The 24307-nt window shown below is 40.3% G+C and overlaps 1 protein-coding gene across 8 annotated transcripts in view; it reads right to left on the bottom strand.

Moving 5' to 3' along the window:
- The window catches only part of rgs3a (regulator of G protein signaling 3a), a 189778-nt gene that overhangs the window by 110748 nt on the left and 54723 nt on the right, over positions 1-24307 (bottom strand). For 6 of the 8 annotated variants that reach the window (XM_037751901.1, XM_037751903.1, XM_037751902.1 and 3 more), the window contains 6 exons: positions 14250-14331; positions 12751-12856; positions 10879-11311; positions 8577-8616; positions 7637-7965; positions 5339-5416 (listed from right to left, as the gene is read on the bottom strand). In XM_037751901.1, the coding sequence (XP_037607829.1) occupies positions 5339-5416; positions 7637-7965; positions 8577-8616; positions 10879-11311; positions 12751-12856; positions 14250-14331 (1068 nt within the window). Of the gene's footprint in view, positions 1-5338; positions 5417-5610; positions 5721-7636; positions 7966-8576; positions 8617-10878; positions 11312-12750; positions 12857-14249; positions 14332-18271; positions 19114-24307 lie in introns of those variants that run through there. The other 2 variants (XM_037751905.1, XM_037751908.1) reach the window with 2 other exon arrangements.

The raw sequence follows: 24307 nt of genomic DNA, 5'->3' as shown, positions 1-24307 counted from the left end.
TTATCAGGGCTGTCAATCAATTAATATATTTAATTGTGATTAATTGCATGATTGTCCATAGTTAATTGCAATTAATCGCAAATTAATCACACAGTTTTTAATAGTTCAAATTGTATCTTAAAGGGAGATTTGTCAAGTATTTAATACTCTTATCAACACAGGAGTGGGTAAATATGCTTGCTTTATGCAAATGTATGTGTATATTTATTATTGGAAATCAATTAACAACACAAAACAATGACAAATATTGTCCAGAAACCCTCACAGGTACTGCATTTAACATAAAAAAATATGCTAACTTGCCCCAAACTGCATGTGATTATCATAAAGTGGGCATGTCTGTAAAGTGGAGACTCGTGGGTACCCATAGAACCCATTTTCATTCACATATCTTGAGGTCAGAGGTCAAGGGACCCCTTTGAAAATGGCCTTGCCAGTTTTTTCCTCGCCAAAATTTAGCGCAAGATTAGAGCATTATTTTGCCTCCTTCCTGACAAGCTAATATGACATGGTTGGTACCAATTGATTCCTTAGGTTTTTCTAGTTTTATATGATGCCAGTATCTTCACTTTAGCTCTAAAAATTGCAACAACCTCTGAAAGATTGGTTATGTTAATGCATTAAAGAAGTCAGTGGTGGTAAAATTTACGTTAACGCATTATTATCACCCCTATTTTTCTTTTTTTTTTTTAAGTTATTTTTTTGGGGGCATTTTCCATTTTTATTGACAGGACAGTGGATAGAGTCTTGAAAGGGGGGAGAGAGAGAGTGGATGCGGAAAGGGCCACAGGCCGGATTCGAACCCGGGCCGCCGCGGTCAGGACCAAGCCTTAACGCCCGCTCTACCAACTGAGCTAACCCAGGCGCCCTATCACCCCTATTTTTCATTGAAACTTTCATCACCTTATTTATGATGCTTGTGCTATTTTGCTTTACTTATATTATTCTATCAAAGTCATAAAAATCCATATTCTTGTATCACTGTAAGTTTCTAATTAGGTCAGATTTACAGACATGTCTATAATATGGCCCAATGTGTGTTTCAATACCCATACCACCCTACTATTTAGTATGCCAGAAAAAGATTTAGTATGTCCCAATACATAGTATGTAAAATGTAGTATGCCAAAAATACCAGGATGTCCTACTACATCTGGTCGCATTTCAGAGTATGCAAGCCAGCATGCTATTCTGACCCACAATCCTCTGGGATATATGAGCAAAAGGGTCAAAGTTCAAAGTATAATGTTATGACAAAGTAGTATTTCTCAATTTTATGCATACTGCAAGCAACAGTATGTACTTTGTAAGGGCAGTATGCAGTACATACTAAAAGTAAAAAGAAAAAGATGAGGTGATTTGGAACGTAGCCCCAGAGTGACAATATTACTGTGAAACAGCATATCCAGTCCATTATACTGTAATTACAACACTTCTTGGCATACACTTCATAACCTTACAATAGCTGGCTGTTATATAATAAAATTAGAATTTTGATCATTTAATGTTTTTCTGCTTTTGTAGCCTTGGTGATACTGTATCTTTCCACACTTCCTTCAAACTCAAGACACTAATCTCATACGCTGTACCCCAAGTATCCGCGTAATAGTCTAAAAACAATGATTGATCGTTATTCATTACTCATACGGAAAGACGGCTCGATGGGAGGAACGGCTGCGGAAGAGGCAGAACTAAACCTAATTTCATCCTCACGCACAAACTTCACATTGCTACTTAGAGGATTTGACCAAGAGTTTTGCAACACGTCATGACAGCCCATGACTGGCTTTGTGCTTATATGCAGTGGCTGTCGGTGAAGCATTAACATTAAAATTAATGAAGAAAGGAACAAAGGAAGTAGATGATAAAGACGAAGAAAAAAAGCCTGGATGTATGCATAAAAGTAGCGAGTCTGTGCTTTCATGCCACATAACAGGCATACAGGGTAATTAATGTATATGGGAACTGTTTCAAGACAATGCTTTTGCTTTGGTGGCTTCCTCTGAAGGGTGAGATAGCGAATTTCAGGGTATTTCATATGTAGCCGGTATGTGGTTAGAGTGTGTGTGTGTGTGGCGTGCATGTGTGTGTTAAGGTTTGAGTGGGTGGAAGAGGATGTAAGTAAGAGTAAAAGAACAAAGAAAAAGCAAATGAGAGGCAAGCAGCAAAGAGTTTTCACACAGAGACACTAATGCATGCTGGTCAAATGTGCATCAGTGATTCTCTCTGTTTAAGTATTCCAACAACCATTATATGTCCATCCTAAAATAAACTTTGTTAAAGTGGCAGTAGGCAGTATATTCCATAATAACCTTTCAGCATATTGTAATTCAAGTGTTCTGAGAGATAACTAGACTAGAAAATTTAGTCTGTGACAGGAGACCTTGACCAATCACAGGTCATTTCAGAGAGAGAGCGTTCCTACTGGCTGTGCTCCAGTCATTTGACCGGTAGTTTGGTGTTCCTTCAAGAGAATTCACAATGCCTACCGCGACACAAACTTTCTCATTTTACAGCTAAACAGTACACTACAAGATGATTCTGGAAATATTTGAGGCGAGAAATAGGCATTAACATAACAGAATATTGATTCATATTTGATCACATGATTTTTTTCAGGTTACTTGTTTCGTGTACTACTGTCCGTAGTTTTTTAATCATATTTGCTCCAATCTCGCCTACTTCAGCTTTAAGTCAAACAATCAACAATTTGTCTGATTGAGACTAATAAATGCTAAATAATATCTACAGTAGGTAACCGTTCAGTCATCCAAGTCATGTGATACATGTAAGTCAACTTGGTCTTGTTTTAGGGCTGCAACTAACGATTATTTTCATTGAAGATTAATATGTTGATTATTTTCTCAATTAATTGATTAGTTGTTTGTGCTATAAAATGTCAGAAAATGTTGATCAGTGTTTGCCAAAGTACAAGATGATGTCCTCAAATGTCTTGTTTTGTCCATAACTCAAAGATATTCAGTTTACTGTCATAGAGGAGTAAAGACACCAGAAAATATTCACATTTAAGAAGCTGGAATCAGAGAATTATGACCTTTTTTTCTTCAAAAATTACTCAAACCGATTAATTGATTATCAAAATAGTTGGCAATTAATTTAATAGTTGACAAAAAATCGATTAATCGTCTGACAAGACGCAACATAATATTTGAACATAATTACTGTACAGTATGTATCCTTAAGCCAATACTCCTGTTTTATCCTTATCTTCTGTTGGATTGTAACTGTCAAGATAGCAATGGCTTTCTTTGATTACTTTAATTAATGATTGATTGACTGTACCTTCTTATTATATTCATTTTTGAAACAAAAAAGCATAAAACTGATAGCAGGCTCATAAAGCAGCAATGTATGCTACAGTATATGACTGTTGAAAGTATAAATATTAGATTTTATAAGTAATAAACTGTATGAACTGACTTAATCTACTTTAATCTGTTATGACAAAATGTCACTTTGAAGTATTATTATTATTTAATCCACTAACAGTCTATTTTGTCCAAATGTCACTTTGGATTATATCAAATTAGTGCAATGCTGTGCTCATTATTTGTTTTCAGATATTCTAATGAAAGTGGTACGTGTTGGTGTGAATAATAGAGTTTGTGTGTTGGCCTCCCGGGCAGACGTACAAAACTCTGGTGAGAGTAAAGAGTAAAAGCTGGAACAACTCTGACGGATCATTAAAAACAGCCTGTATAAAGCAGTGGCGAGTAACTCCCTCCTGACAAACACTGGCTGTTAAATATTTGTTTTATGACTGACCCCAGAGAGAGGCCGGATTACCTTCCATGCCAGCAGTCGCTGCACTTCACTGCACCGCAACAGCAAAGATTATCTGACAGGGCAAATTAAAGAACTGCGGCAAGAGTTTAATTTGATAAAATAATACTCTTCCCTCCTTCTTTTCTCGATTCAAATACACGTAGACTTTCTTCTGAAAATGATATGTCAGACACGTGATACACCTTATTTGAAACACTGATTCCCAAAAATTTCAGAAACCACCTGTCATTCACATAGAGATATCATTTTGAGACATCTATTATTAGGTTGTTATTAATTCTTCTTCTTCTTCAAACATAAAAACTTGACCTGCGTCACGATTTTTTTTCTTTGAGGGAAAATGCACCTGCACGTTTATCAAGGTAATGCAAATATTGGTAAAGTAAATACCTGCAGATTAATAAAGTGTCTGACAGTAGCTAATGTTGACTTGAGATACGGTCGGCTTTTCTAAGTGAACTTGGCTAACAGACATTTATGATATCATTAATTTGGTGAGATTGCATTACCGGACCTGGTTCTCGTATAGAGGACTTAATAGTTTCTTTGAAGAGTAACTTTTTACATGTTTAAACCCTAAAAATCACATAAAACATTGCTACTTCTGAGTTTTTCTGACACCTACAACATTAAAGTTACAGAATACAAAATCTATATTTTAAATTTCTGAATCTTCTGAAAGAATGAGCACCATTACTTCTGATACAAATGTATTACCTAGTTTCCACTTTTACTTGTATAAGATGATTTTTCATAACGCAGAATAACATTGTAAGGTGAGCTTAATATATTATGAAAGGATCATTAATATATCCTGAAAGAGTTTCTTTTGATACATAAAACATACTTTCTCTCTCAGTCAGATCTTTGGCACTCTCCTCTCTTATCAATTATTCATTTTCCTCGACTCATAGGGGTGTGATAGTTCAGAGTAGATACAAATTCTTCAGAGTTGTTCAGACATCTCCTCCCCTATTCCTCCTCGATACTTGTTCCCCCTTTCCAAATGCATATATAACTCTAAAACACACACACGTTTTGACTTGAAATGCGCAGTAGGGCAATGGGCCGTCACTTTCAGTCTGGCCAAATAAACAAACCACATAACTGGTTGTGACAAACCAACAAAATGTTTGCCACTGGTCTGTTTGTCTCCTGCAATCTTAAGAGGAGAGGGCCGCAATCGTTCTGTATCAATCAAATTATAAAACTCTTCGAAAGAAGACAGAGAAAATCGCGTTTCCTCTTTCCTCAGATCAACGAGATCCGATCCTGCGTCTTCTAAGTTTTCTTCAAATTAGTTTTAGATCATATCCCGCATAAAGTTTGGGATGTTCTTTGGTCAGCAACTGAAATTCCTGTGCAGAAACTGAAGTAAGAGCGACAGGACGGAGCTTCTTACAAAAAGCAAACATACTCCGAAATATTTAATAAGATCTGAAATGACTATCCATGAATATTCTCACATCACCCGCATAGACAAAGATATACACACACGTTAAAACGTCATTAACGCACTGATGCCACTTACCTTGAGAGAGTGGTGCTTGCTCTCATGTAGTATCATCTCCTCGGATATGATGAGACTTCGGCTGCACAGGTCGAGAGGCTGGAAACAGAACATATTACAGATTAGGAAATATAATTTTGAGGCTCATTCATTGTTAGATGATATCTTTAACCGGATATTTATCAATCGACTCATCGTCCAAATCATGAATATATGTTTAGCAAGATAAAAATCAAGCATATAATATTGTGTTTTGTAATAGAGTAGTAAAATAAAACACAAGGTTGCAGTACCAAATCCATTTTGGTTCCCGAATCCAAACGATCTTCTAAACAGTAAGCCTTCTTTCTACTGTGTGACACACAACTGAAACTGATTCTATGAAGACAGAAAGCGAGCTGCGATATGTGTGGTCTGAGTATGACAAGACACTGACACTTAAAATGAACTGGTACGGCAACGTGGGAGGAGGGGACTTCCTCCCAAGGCCAGGGTGAGCCAATTCAATATGTATGTGAATGTGTAACATTAGCATACTGAGTCAAGTAGGGTCAGGGTTGCACCTATCTATATGAATTAACAGGAAGTACCAGTACAGTCCCTGCAAGGTTTCAAGCTTAAAGACCACAAAATACAAAGAATATTTGAAATATTGTAGATGCTCATATCATATAACAACTATTTTATCTCACGATGGTTTTCTTTGGTTATTTAATCACATTTTCCACAAGATATTCATTAGAACACCTGTATACTGCATGTACATATGCAGAAATGAGAGCATTCTATTTTGCAAAATAGTTTTCTACACACAGCTAAACTTAGAGTTACAACTTAAACGGATCATTACAGATCAGAACATCAGGCCTGTCATTTGATCAATACAGTTCCTCATTTTCTTGTTCTGTATCTAAAAGATAAGTTAAGAGAGAAACCACAGACAGACTGTCAAGTGCTGTAGCCTAAAGACAGAAATTCCAAAATTGCTCAAACAGAAAGGTTACTGAGTTTGACTGCAAACCTCAAATCGCTATTTCCTTTTGACCCAAATGTGCTGGGAAAACCATCATATCTAAAATGATACCATCTTTTGCGTCATCATATATTGCTTGACCACTGAAGGCTGGTTTGAGCACCATGGTGACCTTGTGGTCTTACTGTAGTTGCAACAGCTACAGTACATCCGCAGTTCAAGTCCGGCCGGGCCTCTGCATGTCATCCCCGTCTCACTCCCTCCATATCCTGTCTGTCTTTTTAGAGCACACTGATGAGATATTCCTTAAAGAGGACCTATTTTCCTTTCTGCTTCAGCTTGTCTGCATATTTTTTTATGTTCAACTTTGATGAACTCTGACATGCGAATTTGTGCCGGACGTTAACCATTAGTAAGCCGTCTTGACAGCGCTGAACAGTGGAAAAACAGAGAGCTGGAGAGTTCAAAATCGATGAAGCTATCGTAGTTTATTAGCTTTGTGCATCAAGGACCTATTATGCTTTTGTGATTTTTCCCTTTCCTTTAGTGTGTTGTATATTTTTTGTGCATGTAAAAGGTCTGCAAAGTTACAAAGCCCAAAGTCCACCCCAAATGGAGTTACTCCCCCCACCCCACAGAAACACTGCTCCTGAACTGCCTGAAACGCCTTGCTTGAAGTCCTGCCTTTTCTTATGTAACCTGGTGATGTCACCAAGTAACACATCTGAATAATACCTGCCTAGCGGCTAGTTTGGCACGCCATCAAACAAAGCTAGTCAGCCCGTAGCCCAAAGAGCTTGGTTCGGCTGAATAATCACAACAGAGTGGGTGGGTAAAAGGTAACCAGCAAATTGAGAAAACTTGCAAAAACTCTTGCGAGACTTGCTGTTCCAGGACCTTTCCTAACCTTAACCATTTGAGGTCAATGCCTAACCTTAACAATCTCGCAAGAGTTTCGCAGTTTGTGTGTTACCTTCTAGACACGACCGCAGGAACTCAAACAGAGCGTTTCAGACAGCCGGTCTGAGAAAAGTATAGTGTTTTTTGAACATTAAAGCATGTAAACATGCTCTAGTAAAAAACCCAAAATACAAGTATGAACCTGAAAATGAGCATAATAAGTCCTCTTTAAGATTTCAGTGTTCCCAATCAGAGATTAAAAAATGTAAACAAAATAGTTTGACATTTTGGGATATACGCTTATTCGCCGGATGAGAAGATCAATACCACTCTTGTATGTCTGTCTTATATATGAAGCTACAGCCAGGAGACAGTTAGCTTAGCTTAACATAAAATCTGGAAACAGAGGGAAACAGCTAGCCTGGCTCCGTCTGAAATTGGCTTACCTGTACAAAGATGGGGAAGATAAGGATCTTGGGTGCCACTTTGACATATCCGTAGTTTCCATGTGGAGTGTGTGAGCGGACGATGGTACAGTTCTGGTAATTGGCAAAGTTGGCATTCTGCTGTTGGTAGTTGGGTGCACCGGCGTTAGTGGAGGTGGACGCCGTCTTCGTTGTCTTGGAGTTGTTAGACCGCCGTAGGAAGCCAGTGCGGCTGGAGAGACCCCCGCCACCTCCTCCACCACCTCCACCGCTACTCGTCCCCCCACCACCACCACCACCACCCTGGGGCTGTGAGGCAGAGGCCTGCCGTGTGGGGTATAACCTGGCAGCTGTGGAAGAAAAAGAAGAAGGTGAAGCAGGCGAGGGGTAAAGACACAGATTACATTTCTGGAGCTACTTGTGGTGTCAGTAATCATCACTTTCATTAAGCGCCCAGAGATCTTAAATAGTTCGACATTTTGGGTGTTGCTAACATGAACGTTTTCAGGAACCAAAGTAGAATCCTTTGCTCGGTTTGTGTTTGCCTTATAGTGCTCCATAGTGTTGGAGAAGACAGAGGATACACATTTGATATTCTAAGCTGTTATATTGGCCAGGTTCCAGAAACAACACAACACAGTGAGCATAAAACTGGAGCAATCGAGTGTTACTAACAAAGCAGTAAAAAGTTTGTCGTAAAGTCATTTAGGAAAACAGGATTTAAACTTTGAGCATCAAAAGTGTTTTGCATTTATTTCTAATGCACTATTTGTTAAGTGAATTTGATCGTATTTATTATGCGAATGTGCCATCAAAAATGACATTAACATTGGGCTACATCCAAAAAAAAAGGCACCAAAGCCAAGTTAAACAAAGGCTTTCAGCCAAAACAAAAAAACATTGTTCCCTATGGTCTTTAACAAAACGCTGTATAATGAGTGTGAACATGTACATGTCTTACCTAATGTTCCCTGGTTGTCTTGGTAAACAGGCCTCAATATCTGAAAGCAGAACGATATTAAATGACATTAATATTAAATAGGCTTGTTTCAGCACAATGAAAAGTGACATCTAAACTACGTCTAGAAAGGAATAAAGCCAAAAGACAAATAAACAATGACATAAGATACAGCATGTCATTGTTCTATTACTAAACTGATACTACAGGGGTTGTCATGAGATTGCACATTTATGTCTACTCTATAATAAAGGTGTCATATACTTTCTTTTTCTGTGTTGCTATGCCTCAGGTTTGGAGATCAAGCTGGACATTTTCATGTGTAGTTTCTTACATGACTTTGAATTTAGTGTCTAAGACTCAGCTGAAACCATTTGAATCTCGCTGGACTCAGCGAGGCAGTGATGGTTTCTACGTGTCATAACAAATTCCAATGAACTGAGGGAGTAAAGATAGAAAGCTGCCAACACATCACATGTTGTTCAGATTAATACAGTAGGTGAGCTGGGCGCTGGAAAGTGACACAATGTTTAAAACGTATCAATAGCTTTTCGGCCGGCTTCTCATAACAAGTTTTTCTGTAGTGTGGGATTTCCAAGCTCTTTGTTTGTGAACTAAAGTATTGTGTCAGTGTGATATGTCACCAACATGACCCATTTTCCACATTTAGCCTGTGATGGCCACCACAAAATCTCCCCAAATCCCTGCCTCCTCTTTTGTTTGGGATAGAGGTGGTGGCTGTTTGAAGGGGAGTGTTTGTTCACCATGTTGGCATGTATCTCTAATCTTTTTCCAGAGGCTGAGTAGACCACTCTACACTCTTTCACTTACAGTTACTTCTCTGAATCTACTTCAGTTATGTCCTCTAATCTAATTTTACAGTACGTTTGGGACTGCTTACTACACACTGTCTTTTGCCATGCACTATAATAACTGAACCTCAACCTGAGAAGCATTCACAGATGAAGATGGACACTACGTGAGACACACACGGACACATACACAACACACACACACACAGCTCCAAGTTATAGAAAGAGAAAGAAATAACACAATTTAAGTGAATATCAACTCTACATATGACAGCAAAAGGATTTAGTTGGTTAGAAATGTTTTGGAGGTAATTATTTAGACACTATAAGCTGAACCTAGATCACAATCAATACAAGAGAGAGGGCTCTGCTGCAGGGAGACTCTTGAATCTTTTGGTTCAACGTGTTTGTTAGCCTGAGGTTGTTAATGGGGTTAGTATCATTTATTAGTCATTATCATTTGTTAGTTTAGTTTTGTTAGCTGAGGAATTCAGTTCAGTCTTTTTGATTTAATGAGTTTGCTTTATTTTGTTTTTATGATCAAAGCTTTTTTACCTCACATACATGACGTCACTGGATGGAAAAAATAAGTACATGCTGTATAAAATGTCATAAACATGTCATACTGTGCATGTATGTGCATGTTATACTGAAACTGCATATTGTGAAATGTTTTTTTTTTGTTGCTATTTTTGTTTCATTCTTTCTCTTTTTGTTTAAAATACTGACGTATGATCCACGATATGGAGGAAGGAACGTGCCAAAATCAAACATAAATAAATAATTAAATGACTTGATAAATAAATAAATGTCATTAAATATAGCAAAAATGATATTAAAAATAATAAATGTGAATTAAATTGACATTTCTGTTTTAATTTGGTTTTTTTTTATTTATCTTTGTATTAATTCCCTTATTTATTGACTCTTCGGTTTAATTTTCTCCTTTATTTCTTTTTAAATTTATTTATTTATTTACTTTTTATTTTTGCATTTATTTTTCATTTTGGTAGGTTCCCTCCTCCATACCACAGCACACAGATGATTTAATTATTCTATGATAACTGAAGGATAAATTATGTCAGATAGGCATTGTTTTCCTAATATCAACTGTGCTTAGTTGGTAGAATGTAATGAAAGAAATATTGCCAAAGCTTCACATAGTACAGGCACACAATATATTATTAACAGCTACATATTATATTGTATGTTATTGTCTGCTCTTGCTTTTCAGTCTATTACCCCATATCTACATTACACTGACCTGTATGAAGTGCATGCAGTGTGATCAGAACATGTCTTAAAGCACAGATCAGTGAGATGGCAGTAACCCAAATGGCCCAGACATACTGTATAACACAGTCCTTCTATCTATCAGCACCGGGGATGAAAGGTAAGGAGACATATCTAGGATGAGCCACCATATGACCGTGGTGAGGATGGGGAGGACGAAGGAGATGATGAAAATGCAGTCCACCACCAGTCTGTGGTACCTGGCTTCCAGGGTTGATGGGGGCCAGGATGATGTAGTTGTCCCCGTTTGACGCCTTCACCCTGGTGCCCTTCAGCGTGGCAGTGTGGGGGTGGTGGAGGTGTCGCGGTTTCCCGTCCAGCTCCTCGGCGGACCCTCCCTGGGCCCCCCACCCCATGGTCCCCATGCCTACGCCGCTACTATTTCCAGCATCGGTGCCGTTGACCAGCAGCCGACGGGTGGCGGTGGCACGGTGGTGGGCTGGGAGAGGCGGCACAGCTGGGGGGGTTTTGCTGGTTCCGACATCTGGCATGCGCCTGCGAGTGGGGGGTGAGGGGGCGTCGTAGTTTGAGGCGGACGGCTTATAGGAGGGCCGATGGATGAGGCCCTCGAAATTCGGCTTAGCTGACGGGCCCGTGCGCCACACCACCAGTATGATTTCATTGGCACTGTTTCTACAACGAGAAAGAATGAGAGTTAGTGTATATATTTAGTTAAACTGACAATCAACTACTGTAGGGCTGTGTGCTGGCAAGGATCTGGCGATACGATACGTATCATGATACAGGGGTAACGATTCAATGTATCGAAATACTGTATGCTATATATTGCGATTTTTTAAATCTGATTTTAGGAAAGCTGTCCGAGTATAAAGAACACACCACCATATGAATAAAATGAGTAAAATTGTTTTTATCACAGTCCCTGTAACATCCAACATCATAGCACTACTGAGAGAGGACACATATACTGAGAGGGCTCCAATCTTTGCAAATGATATAAAGCAGTGGTTCTCAAACTGTGTGGTGAGCCCCCCTAGTGGGGCGCAGAGACATGACAGGTGGGGCGCACGAGACTAGGAGGGAAATGTGATGCAGAATAAATGTTTTGACGTTGGACTCTTTTTTACTGCGAAACAGTAAACACATCGGCTCTTTATAAATCCGTGGAAGCAATGGTGTTTAAGGTTTACAGAATGGACAGATATATGACGGGGACAAAAAGAAAAACAGACGACGCTTCGGAGACTAACAAGACACCGCGCTCATAGGACGGGGATCAAAAAAAAATATGACTGAGTAGGGCTGCATCCAGTAGTTCGGAGCGTCATTCACAACGTTCTCATTCAAATTATTATTATTAATAGCCTTACTTACAAAAACATTACCTTCCACCTTCTCTTCCCTCTCTCTCAAACTCACACAGAGCGAGCGACACGGCGCTCTGTCCCTCTCTGTAATTGCCTCGGTCAAAAAATATACTGTAGATGTGATAATTTCCAAAATTCACACGTTTTTATCAAACAAAATATTCTGCTTCAGTCCATATTTTTTGGCGTTTAGAGTTTCACTGTGGTCAAAAACTCTCCCGCATGCACCTGTATTAGCGGAGCGGTCTAGCAGCAATCTAACAGCACCATAAATTCTATTTATATAAATATAAATAATAATGAAGGCGGTGGGAGATGAGGAGAGACCAGTGTGTATTTCATGTCTGAAAGGTCTGGCAGCTGACAGTATGATGCCAGTCACATCAATAAAAAATTAACTGAAAGAAACGTTTGTTTCTTACGACTGTAAGACTGGCTTGGGCACACAAAAATATTTCTATATAATTCTCTGACGTCACAACATCAGATCGTACAGTAATTCAATAAAAGCTTCAGTTAAATGAATGTAATGTGATTCCTACCTCATCTCACTGTAAACTAAATTGTTATTGATCTGCAATCTCAACCTTTGAAATGAATGATCTTTATACACTATAGATCTTCAGATCAGATATCATCAGATAATCATTACAAATCACTGGTTCCGAGTCCTGAATAAGCCTGTGAAAAGGAGATGTTGGTGTCAATCAGCCCATAATCCCTCTGGTATATTGGACTCATTACCTGATAGCGTGGGCTAAGTCCACACATTTCCACTGCTCCACTGGCTGACCATTTAGCTGCAGGAGTGTGTCCAGCTGCTGCAGACCTGCCTGATCCGCTGGACCTCCTGCCAGAGTGAAGAGACAGAAAAAGTTCAGATCATTACACACTCTTAAGTGCCATTCATGCTATCCAGGGCTACAGCTCCTTTGTGAATTAGGGCTTCTTCCTTCAGTAGCTACTGAATGGCAAATTACCATACAGATGAAGCAATGAAATAATGATCAGATTTAAGATGCTCTGTTTTTTTCTGAGGCGAAATTCAGTCGGTGTTCCCTTTCATCTCTCCGCAGGGACAGTAACGACGTGATCAGCTCGAGATTCAGCATCTTGTTCAAAGACATAGCAGCAGGGCGGACGCCTGCCAACATGGGGGGTTTGACTCCAAGTTGTCCGTTTGACAGAAAAGGCTCCCTATTAAGTCCAACACCCTGCTGACTGAGCCGATGCTAATGGTAATCCTCCAAGCTGCGATCAGTGAAACTATAAAAATGAATTGGCCACAGGTGACGTGAAACTTTCATGAGATGCCAAATTCAGGTCAATCGATGTGAAACGAAAGCGACCTTTACAGTAATATAATCCATTACCATATTGCTTACATAGTCTGGTGCCTTTAAACTGGAAGACAGGAAAAAAAATCAATAAATTCTGACCTTAAGAAGCAGTTCAGCCACCTGCTTTGACACCACATATTTTATATGTCGTATCACAGTTAAAGGATAACTTCGGTATTTTTCAACCTGGACCCTATTTTCCCATAGTCTTGTGTCTAAGAGACTAATGGGGACAACATATTTGGAAATTGGTCCAGTATTGAGAGAGTATGCTGCAACCCCCGCAGCCGCTAAATGAGCTGTAATGTAATCATTTGGGGCAACCTGGCACCGTCACTTTTTTGCCACCGACAGGCTCAGATTGTTATTACAAGTTGTCTGACACCATTATGGAAAGGACCCCTAGGGAGAAATAAAATGTTTTTCTTACATTACAGCTTGTTTAGAGGCTGGCGGCTACAGCGTTATCCCTCAATACCGGATCAATTTCCAAAAAGTATTGTCCCCATAAGTCACTTAAGACACAAAAACATGGGAAAATAGGCTCCAGGATGAAAAATAGTAAAGTTATCCTTTAAGTTCATGTCATAAATATTATAAAAAGTAAAAAATCTACTGTTGGCATTCCTGAGAGTCAGACAGTATTACAATCCAATCTACTTTGGCAAAGTAACTTGTTTATGGCTGCTTTTAAATTTATAAATGTATGATTTCGGGTGTTGTTTGGAGAATAAGAACACTTCCGAGTTGCAATGAGAAATGCTGACTAAAATTTAAAGAAAGATTTTTCCACCTTCCAGCTTTTTACGGCCGAAAAGACAGTAAGCAACTCAAATTGTAATCAACAACCTCTCACTGGAAAGTTGAGTTTCATTCACACAGACATGTGCGTGCAAAACTTACCCGGATCAACAGCCTGCACCCTCACAGGGGAATCCGAGCAGATGGTGAAGCCATATCCATCCTTTCCTCGAAGGATGGTCACCTGCAGAACACACACGTACACAAACACACAGTCATTTTGTGATAGGAAGATAGGACCTCTCTCTCTCTCTCTCCACTGTACCTGAGGAACCAAAAGTAGCATGCTGGCAGAATAATCAACTTCCTTCCTTCTGGACGATTGAGTAGATTTGTATTCTGCTTCTACTTCCTATTAAAACTGTCTTGACAGCAGTTTCCCAGTGAACCTAATTAGCTGCGTAAGTGGGGAAAAACAACTCCAATAGACGGAGGAAAGGCGTTCTTTGTCCAGCAGTTGCGGAATATACCCAATCTACCATAAGCACATTGCTTATTTATTCAGACCTATAATTTATTTGTAATAGTGTACAGTTGGTGCACAAAAAAACCCACTAAATATGCTGTGAAAACAAACACAAAGTCTCTTTCGCACAAAAACACACACATTTTCCAACTATATAGAAACATTTTTTTGTCATGGACACAATCATTATTTTTGAAATAGTTCTGCTTCTCTAAGTGCAACTGATACTAACTGAGAAGAGTAATTTTCCAAGTTACTCCGACTGAGACCAAAACAGCAGAAATACACACAGCAAGTAACTGTGTATTATGAAACATTAAGTAAAATGTAATCAGTCATGACGTTGCTAAAAAAAAAAAAAAAGTTTTTATGACTTTTTAGTCCATGTCAGAATATTTCCTTATTATAAGTGAACAGCTTCACACAGGAGAGTTAAGGATTGTAAAGCCTTTCTAAAGTACCATATCTCATGTTGTGAATATAATGTGGATGTGGATAATATGCAAGCCTCGGAAATAGAGCTTGAATCCAGTTTTATGTTATGTTTATGTAATTGTGTTGACATTATCCGCTTTGACTCTGCAATTCGAATTATAATATAATTCTAAATGTGTTTATAAAGCCTAACGATCTCATCATTAATTTAAATTGGTCATTGATGCTATTGTGTAACACTACGATATCAATATGAACATCTCAAACTGCAAAACCACTTAAATTACACACCAATTGGAGGTTAATTTGTTTCTGCATATACAGTAATAAGGTCAACGGGTGTAACCAGGCATGTCGTGGCTGGCTTACTCAGTACTTACTGACTTACTTACTTATTTAGATGCGCGTCAGGCCCTTGGAAGAGAGCGTGTCTTTAGACAGCTTGCTGATATATTGGCAGAGACAGATGAATGGGGCCTTATATAGTATCATTGGGGCGTTAACTATGCTAATTTAATATTCTCATGAACGTGCTCTCATTTACGCACAGGTGGCATTCATCATGTTTACGCGGGTCGTTTAGGAGCGTTTGCTGAATGTTATGTGGCTCAGTCGTACGAGCCCACGGTACGAAAAAAAACTAAAAGAAAGTTAAGACAAAAATACAAAAATGTTCTTGCATGAGGCCTGTTGTTCATCTGTTCATGTCCAGCGTGTCCACACATACAGACACAGAGACAATACTGATGACTCTTTCCCATTGTCTCTCTTTCTCTTTGACCCCGCATCGCAAACATTACACACTACCTGCACCCGAAAGTCTGAGCCAAAGTCAACAAAGTTCCATCCAAAACATCTCACTTTCCAACTCATTTGCTGACAACCAGGGGCCCAAAACACACAGACACCCCCACCCCCTAATTTCTTTTTCATGTCTTTTTTTCTTTCTCTAGCAGAAGAGCAAATGTATAATCTGCTAAACTACAGTCTACCCACGAGCAAGATGCAGCGACTTGCAGAAATATGGTGATTATTCAGGGGCCTGAAGCTTGTGATGACCCTAAAATGTCGGGTACGATTGCGGTTTCTTTATACTCCGATGATTTTATGTGCCCTGTGTCACAGCGTTTGGGGCCCACTATTCCTTTACCATATTTCCCTCCCCTTCAGTCCCTCGGATTTCTCTCCGTTTCGTCTCCAAACTGACACTGCTAGAAAAATAATTGTCATGCTAGAGAGAAAGACAGCTGACTTTGTTACCTGCTGTATAAAAGAAATTAGGTTTGTCATCTGTTTATGTTTGCACGTCGCCTCCTTGACGTGTCTGAAACTTGATTAAGCGCGTTATATTTGCTAAGATTGATGCCCCGCGCTGTGTGTTTATTTCTGTATGAAGACAGACATATAACCTAATCATCCTCGAGTCTGGTTATGTGACAAAAATAGAGAAACGACAGAATGAGGTATACAGAAAGTGACTGTAGGTGAGGACAGATGGAAAAGATGATAAACTGGGATAGAGCAGATAAAAGAGATTAAACAGTTGTGAAAGAGGGCAGCGGGACTTGAGACAGCAGATGACAATGACAAATAGAAGACCAGATGGTATGAAAAAAACATTTCACTGGAATTAAGTTAGACTAACAACAGTCAGAACATTTTGAAAGATGAGTTTGGAAATTAATACATGAGAGAAAATATTGAAAAGCAAAGACTGCGGCTCACTACTAACTCATCAATCATCCATCTGCCTGTGTGTCGATGTGTTTTTATCAAAAGCTGTTTCAGACATTGTGTCCTTTTTTTAGTGCAGCTGCCTAATTTGGACCGATTCATCTAAACTCCAGAGCCCTTTACAGCGTTAATTAAATTTGTAAGCTCAGTTGAGTCCAACCACTTGGACTCCTCTGGCCTGCCTGGGAGAGGCAGTCCCATGCCCCCTTTTTCCACTTCTAAATGAAAGCAGAGGGATTATTTTCAAACTGGGAGAGAGAAAAGAGAGAGAGACATAGCTTGGGAATAATGCGAGAAATCAGTATGAATGTTCTTTAAAGTGAGTGTTTCTTTTTTTTACAGTGCATCAATCCCAAGATGTGTTACTGAAAATGAATGATGATAAATTAATGGGGAAAGTTCCCCGTACACATTAAATATTTAAGCTGTATGAGCAGGGCCTTATTGAATGATGAATTAATAATTCAATCAAAGGGACTGTGGAAGACTAGACTAAGATTTTAACTTTCTTGTAATGAATTTAGATGTACACCAAAGGAGGAAAACCCTGCAGCCCGTATGTGAACAGTACAGTATGTGTTCATCGTGCATGTGAGACAGCTTTCCCCCTTTTTTACATTCATGCCGCGGTGCTCCACCGTCCTGTCAGACATGACTGCATGAAGCTGGGAGCAGAAATCCCGACTGTCTGTAATGATCCGATGATTACAGTACATGTCGTGCAGCAGAGGTAACATTAACTGCATACATGTCAGCATGAACTAAATGAAATCTACCACCCACACACATTATAGACAATGTTATCCAGTGAGTATGTTTGAGATTAGGACAGCACATCACGCACCCACTCACAACACAATTGTCATGCTGTATTTTTGTAATCCCATTTTTTTTATTGTATATTTATATTCTGCTCCACTCCAATCAATGAAATTATAATCTGTTTCATTAAATTTGATTTCCTAATTGTTCTAACGTGCAATTCAGATGTGCAACAAAGTGGCTTATGTAAGGAGAGTGGCATCACTTCATATCATAGCAAATATTTTCCTCCTCTCCTCCACTCCGGCTATCCTTCTCTCACTATGTGAACATAAATAATGTAGAGGATAGAAAGCTTGTTCTACCCTCTCAAGAAACACACATCCCTTACAGCCAATTATTCCTTTCCGGGTGTGTTGGACATGCACTTCAAAGTGCATTTTTTTCCGTACGGTAATGGCAAAATATCAGGATTTGTTAGTGTGCAAACAAAGACATTACCGCATCAGTTTGTTGCATGCTGCTTTTGTTTTAGACAGTTTGACAGCTGACTACACTGTTGCAGCTTTATAAATTACGGAATTGAATTGATCTTTTGCGAATTAATTATGAAAGCACTGATCAGAGATTGTAACTGTCAAACTGTTCTTTCATTCTCTCACTCACAATCACAGGTAGATACCAGATTCATCCCCCCCTTCCTTTACTCTCTGTAACGCAGACACACCTGAGGCAGCCTACAACCGATGCAGAGGCGGCACAGCCCGTGGATAGTGTGCACCACACCACTACCTCCACCTCCTCCTCTTCCTCCTTCTCCACCGTTCAAGTCTGCAGCCAGCACACACACACTGCGACGGTGACTCTCCACCTGGGCGGCCCTCCTGCAGCCCGAGTATCTCCACAGCCTCCTTTGAGCGGCCGAGTGTGTACTCCTGGGGCTGTGCTCCGATTGCTCGTTGGTCTTAAGTGTGTTATGAATCATCTTCAACAGTGACGGCTGCCCAAAGAGCTGCTGGGGTGGCTCCAGTGTTCAAAATGTCCGGTTTCCAGGTGACAGTCCAGTTGAGTTGTGGCTCTAGATAATAATGTTGCGTCTCACCTTGCTGGAGAATAGACAGGAGTCTGTCAAGTAGAACAAAAATGTGTCCTTGGAGACTTGTTTCAGCCAAACTGGCCCCTTCCTGCAAATGAGTCTTGATTCAATTTTCTTGGTAACAGTCCTTTCTGCAAAATTGGCGTCAATTTGCCACTGACCTCCAGCTGCACTTTTATCCATTCAAGGTTCCTCAGTAATGACTCCCGTCATCAATGCACATTCCTATAGGCAAGCTTTTATGAGTCCGTACCTGTCATTTCATCCACAACTTCACGTCTTCCTCTCGTAAAAACTCCCGTTCGATCCTCCTTTCTTCTTCTCTCCCTTCAACTTGTCCTTCACTCGTCTTGCTCTATCCCGTTAACACGCTGCCCAGTCTTCTCGCTCTGTGGTGTTGTGAACAGCAGCAGTTGCAGTAGCCCCTAAGATCAGCTGTGTGAGAGTGCGCGGCGGCGTCATGTAGGCGAGACTGGCGCTGGCTCGGCCTGCTCGGGCCACACTGTAGCTCCTGGCAGGGGCGCTCATGGGAACTCTTCAACAGCAGAAGAATAGGAGGAAGTGGCTTCCACCGCCACCCCCCCCTACCCCCCTCCATACACATACACACACATGCACTTACGCATACCTCGCCACCGCACAGCCAGGACAGCTTTGTGTGTCTGCCCCCGATAAGGCCAGTTCGCTTCCTGAGTCCACACTATGAAGCCGTGAGAGGTGCTATAGCTCTCAGTCTTTTGCAAATACACACTGAGGTGACTAATGTAGGTGGCACGAGAGAGACCAGGAGAAAAGGCAGGATTTTTATGGGAGCGGTTGGGCACGAATGAGTCCGCAAACTTATTACAGTGGACTTCAACTCCAGACCGTATTTGCACTGTAAACGGAAACGTTTCTGCCTGCTTACGACTTTTGCGTCCAACAACTTTTACAAAAGAGAATGACAGCAGCATTGTTTGGGCACACACATGCCTCAATCAGACCTCACACCTCATCCGAATCTTTCCACCTTAGCTCCCACACTCCCCAACCTCCATCCAGACATTATGCTTGTTTGTTATGTTTTCAACTTCCATATTTCCTCTGCTTTTCCTCTCAGCTGCTCCCCCCTCACCCTCAACCGCACCGGTACGGAAATTCACAGGTCTGCAACCTCTGACAATCTCCCCCTGCACTTCCAGTTATCCAAACATTACTCTTATTTTTGTTTTCAATATCCATATGCCTGGGAAAGAGGTGCAGAAAAATAACAACAAACAGCAGTGCAAGAAAAAAAGCCTGTTTAATTACCGCTAAAACAGTGGCCAGTCTAACCCCTAGCAACCCCATTAATTCCCTGCTTTTTCCTTTTTGGCGTTTGGATGTCTGGCTCATGGAATGAAACATGGACAGAGAAGTGACGGAGAAAAGGAGAGGGGTGAAAAGAGGAGCGATGCTGCACTAGGCTCTACAATGCTAATAAAGTGGCAGAAAAGGCCGTTGTCTTAAGATCCCTTCATGCCAGTAGTAATGGCAGCTTTTCCCTGTTTGCCTTTTCAAAAGGGCGAGGGTTACCCGTCAAGCACACAAAAAACACTTTCTCTCTCTTTCATGCTGCGCTGTTCACCTCTAAATAGGCAGAAGGACGGATTAGAGGGAGAGAAGAAAGGGAGAGAAGAAAGCATGTCTTAGGGAGAGGAGTGAAAGAAGCTTGTCTAGGAGCCAGACGAGGCCAATCTGGTGTTTAGTAGTGTGGGATCTCTCTCGCTCTCCCTCTGTCGCTCTCTCTCTTTCTGACCTGAATAGACAGCTATCAAAGGAGGAGGCGTCTTCCAAGCCAGTGAATGCACAAGTTCAGGGTCACAGCTCAGGTTAAAATCCAAACTGTGGAAGCTCAGCATACAGTATGGATTCATACTACAGTTACAACATTTTGAGATGACTATAAACCTAACAGAGCAGCCCCATGGCTAATGAAGTTCAGCGCTACATAAATCGAGTGATGAGTCAAATCAATTAAAATGTTGAAATGCATGGTTTAGTGCACAAGTACTTTATAGGTCAGTGCCAAACTAATAAGACTAACAAGAGAGTAGAAATATAAACAGTAAAACAGTGGGAGGCTAATGCACAAAAATTGGTAAAATCGAAGAATCTACAGATCGGCTCTGTGAGGATCGCTTAGACACAGCGACGCTTTGAACTAAATGCTGATGTCAGCATGCTAACATGCTCACAAAGACAATGCTAACATCCGCTAAACATCTGTAGTTTAACATGTTGGCATACTAACATTTGCTAATTAGCACCGAAGTACAGCTGAGGCTGATGGGAACTACATTACCTTTCGCCCTGGTTCCCTCGACAAAAAGCCAATGGGGATTTTTTCCATTGGCTTTTGGATTATTGCAGAAAATAAGCTCTGTGGCAAACAAGCGTTTATGATACTTACAAGTTAGCTTATAAACAAACTACAGCACGGTCACATGTCGTCGAACACGAGTATACACTACTAAGGCGGACAAGTTGGCGCGATGACGTTGTGTAGTCTCATTTGGCCACTTGTTAGCAACCTCCTTCTTTAGGATATATAAAAGCTTCAAAATTCACGAGTGAGATAAATCCTGACGTATCTTATAACGTAGAACAAAACGTTAAAATCTCTACAGCTTGTGTTTACCACAGACCTTATTTCCAGCATCTAACTAAAAACCTATCAAAGTGCTAAAGTGCTAAAATGTTAACTCATTTCCGGGTTTTAGGACTCATTCCTGCACCACTCTATTTGGTCTTAAATCCAAGTATTGGATACAAATACAGGGTGCTGGATAAAAAAGTCAGGAGATCATCAATGTGAGTACAATTCTGAGGGTGACATGAATGTCTGTAATCTCATCCAATAGTTATGTAGAGATTTCATTCTGAACCACCATATGTTTAACCTTGTGACAGTGCTTGAGGAAAAGTCAGGGTGTCATCAAAGTCATTAAGATTTATCCCCAAAAAGATTCGTGGCAAGTCAGTGACTATGTGTTGAGATATTTCAGCCTGGACCTCAGAGCCATGTTGCTAGCAATTTTCAACCTGGGTAGGACAAAGGTATTTATAAAGCCTCTAATTCACCCATGCATACACACACTCCCACATCAGTGGCAGTGGACCTGTGATGCGAGGCACTTGCTTGCTCATCTGGAGCAATTTGGTGTTGAGCGTCTTGCTCAAGGACATGTGGACAGGAGGTGGGAGGGATCAAACCAAGCTACGGTTAAATTAATGACTCACTCTCCCACCTGAGTCATACACAGTTCGTACAATATAATAAACACTCTGAAACTTTAGCTATGTGCATCCCATCTCTGTATGTGGTTTGGGCTGCACCTTCTTTCAAATTAAAAGACGGTGCAGAGCAGCGAGGGGCAAGGATAAGCGCTCAAACATCCTGCATCTAGCAGAGAACATACGAAGGTTATGAGCAGCCAGGGCACAGGGGTCTAAAATATTCACAAAGGAAAACGTTCTGGTAATAAAAACCAACCATTCTTCATTTGTTCTGAGACGCCGGCCAGAAAATCTAACCTCTAGGTCCTCTTTTCAGCTCACCTCACCCTACCTTCCCATCTTTCCCATCAGACTAGACGTGTCAGACCCATTTTCACAGAGACGATTTAGGAGCTAATGCTATCTGACAAGCAATGTGATGCAGGGGGACACTTTGTCTGGGGCGCGACTATTGTTAATATTCATGAACTGTCTGCTCCCTGCCAGTGACATGAGGGTTGATTTTTGGGGGTTTTTTTTGGCCTGTAAACATAATTGGTAAATGTTGACATGGCAACTGAGGAGATGAATTCTTGTTGTGCTGCATGTCAAGTCTTTAATCTCTGATTCAGGTGATCAACGTTATACAGAGAGTCATTCTCTCATACTCATTTTGGAGATACTCAGACATTTCATGATGCTTTCTAACAGGCCAACACATCTGTGTTGACGTTAACTTCAGGTAAAGTGAATCTACTGTACTGTATACTGCAAATGTCTATAAATCAGGATAACACACACAATGTTATTTTCTAATGCTGGGCACACACTACATGGGAATCAAGCTGATTTCGGGCCTGGTTGCCCCATTACAACAATTGTTAGCAAAGCCCCGATTTTTTGATGGCTCTAAAGATTTTCTTTCCAGACATTCTTGTGGTGTGAGGTATTTTAAGAGTGTTATTTACATCCCCTGATCTGCTCGGAAGTCCATCCTGGCCGCACCGATTTCAAATCGCAAATATTAAACATGTTACAATCGGATCTCCTGTTGCGTGGGGGGAACCCAGAGGACAGCCGAAGACGCAGCCACGTGGGAAAGAACGATAGTCGATTGGGAACCAAGCTGACTAAAGCGGAAGAACAACAACCGCCAATGCAAAAGTAAAGTATAAAGCATGTAGTGGTAAGATGGAGCTCAGAAATGGAGGACCAACTTGTTGTTTTGTGGCAACAAACATGATCCATGACTTCATCCATAAAAAAAATTTTCGTCAATTTTCAGTACAGTAGTGCAAAAACTAACATCGCTAATTCTTCCTTATTCTTAAAGTCACTTTTGATCGTGAAAGATTTTACGGGATTTCTGGTTTTGAGAGTCGGGACTCTTGTTGTTCAGGAATGGAATCTGTTAAGGCTGGCCCACACTAAAAGAGAGGCCCCACACATAACGACATGTTATGATAAACTTAGTCCCGACTAAAAAAACAGAAATCTCGCAAAATATCTCGCGAAAAAAAATCAGTCTTAACATACAGTACCTCACACCACAGGAATATCTGGAAAGATAATCGTTAGAACCATCAAATAATCGGGGCTTTGCTGACCATTGTCGGGAAGAGGGGGTATCAGGCCTAAAATCAACTTGATTCTCGTGTAGTGTGTTTGGTGTGTTGTTTTGGCCAAATTGTTGCTCTTCACACACTATAAGAACAAATCTGTTAAATTAATCAGAGCATGTCGTTATGTGTGGGGTCTCTCACATTTTCAACATCTGTTAAGATTTGAAAAATCTTTTAGCGTTGGCCAGCCTTAAGAAGGAAGTACTTCAATTCTATCAAAAAGATATTGCACTGGATTTTATTTAAAGAGAAAGATTCTCTAAATATCACACTGATTGAACACCACAGTGTGCCATTTTACTTTACAAAATCACTCCTTTGACTAGGACTGGTATTTATCCCAAATGCCACCAATTCCTGCCTACATTACTTAAAAAGCAAACCACAGGAACGCCCGATATTTGAGGATATATTGAAAAGACGTGAAGCTCACAGCGAGTAAGAAGAAGTGAAATAACAGGACTTGATTGGTGTGACATTTTTCAAAGCATCATTTCTCTCATACATGTGGTAATTATCATAAGAACAATGATGCTGAAGTGAAAATGCTGGGTTGGCTGTAAAAAATGTAGACAGTGGATAGGAAAATGTTCTGGAAATAGCCTTGTGGTTTGCTGAGGGACATTCCTTTGTGGATATCAAGTATTATCTTCACCAACATCTGAAGAGTCCAAAACCTTCAATGAGCTCCATGTAAATCATTGAAATGATTCACGTGTAAGGCCTTCATCAAACCCTGAAAAATGTTTGAGTAGGTAAAGAGTGGGCAGTTAATGATACCACAGAGCTCTTTGTGTAGCGGGGGTGA

This window comes from Sebastes umbrosus, chromosome 19, assembly GCF_015220745.1.
Source record: "Sebastes umbrosus isolate fSebUmb1 chromosome 19, fSebUmb1.pri, whole genome shotgun sequence".
In the NCBI taxonomy this organism is placed as follows: domain Eukaryota; kingdom Metazoa; phylum Chordata; class Actinopteri; order Perciformes; family Sebastidae; genus Sebastes; species Sebastes umbrosus.
This window is presented reverse-complemented; position numbering and strand designations above follow the sequence as displayed.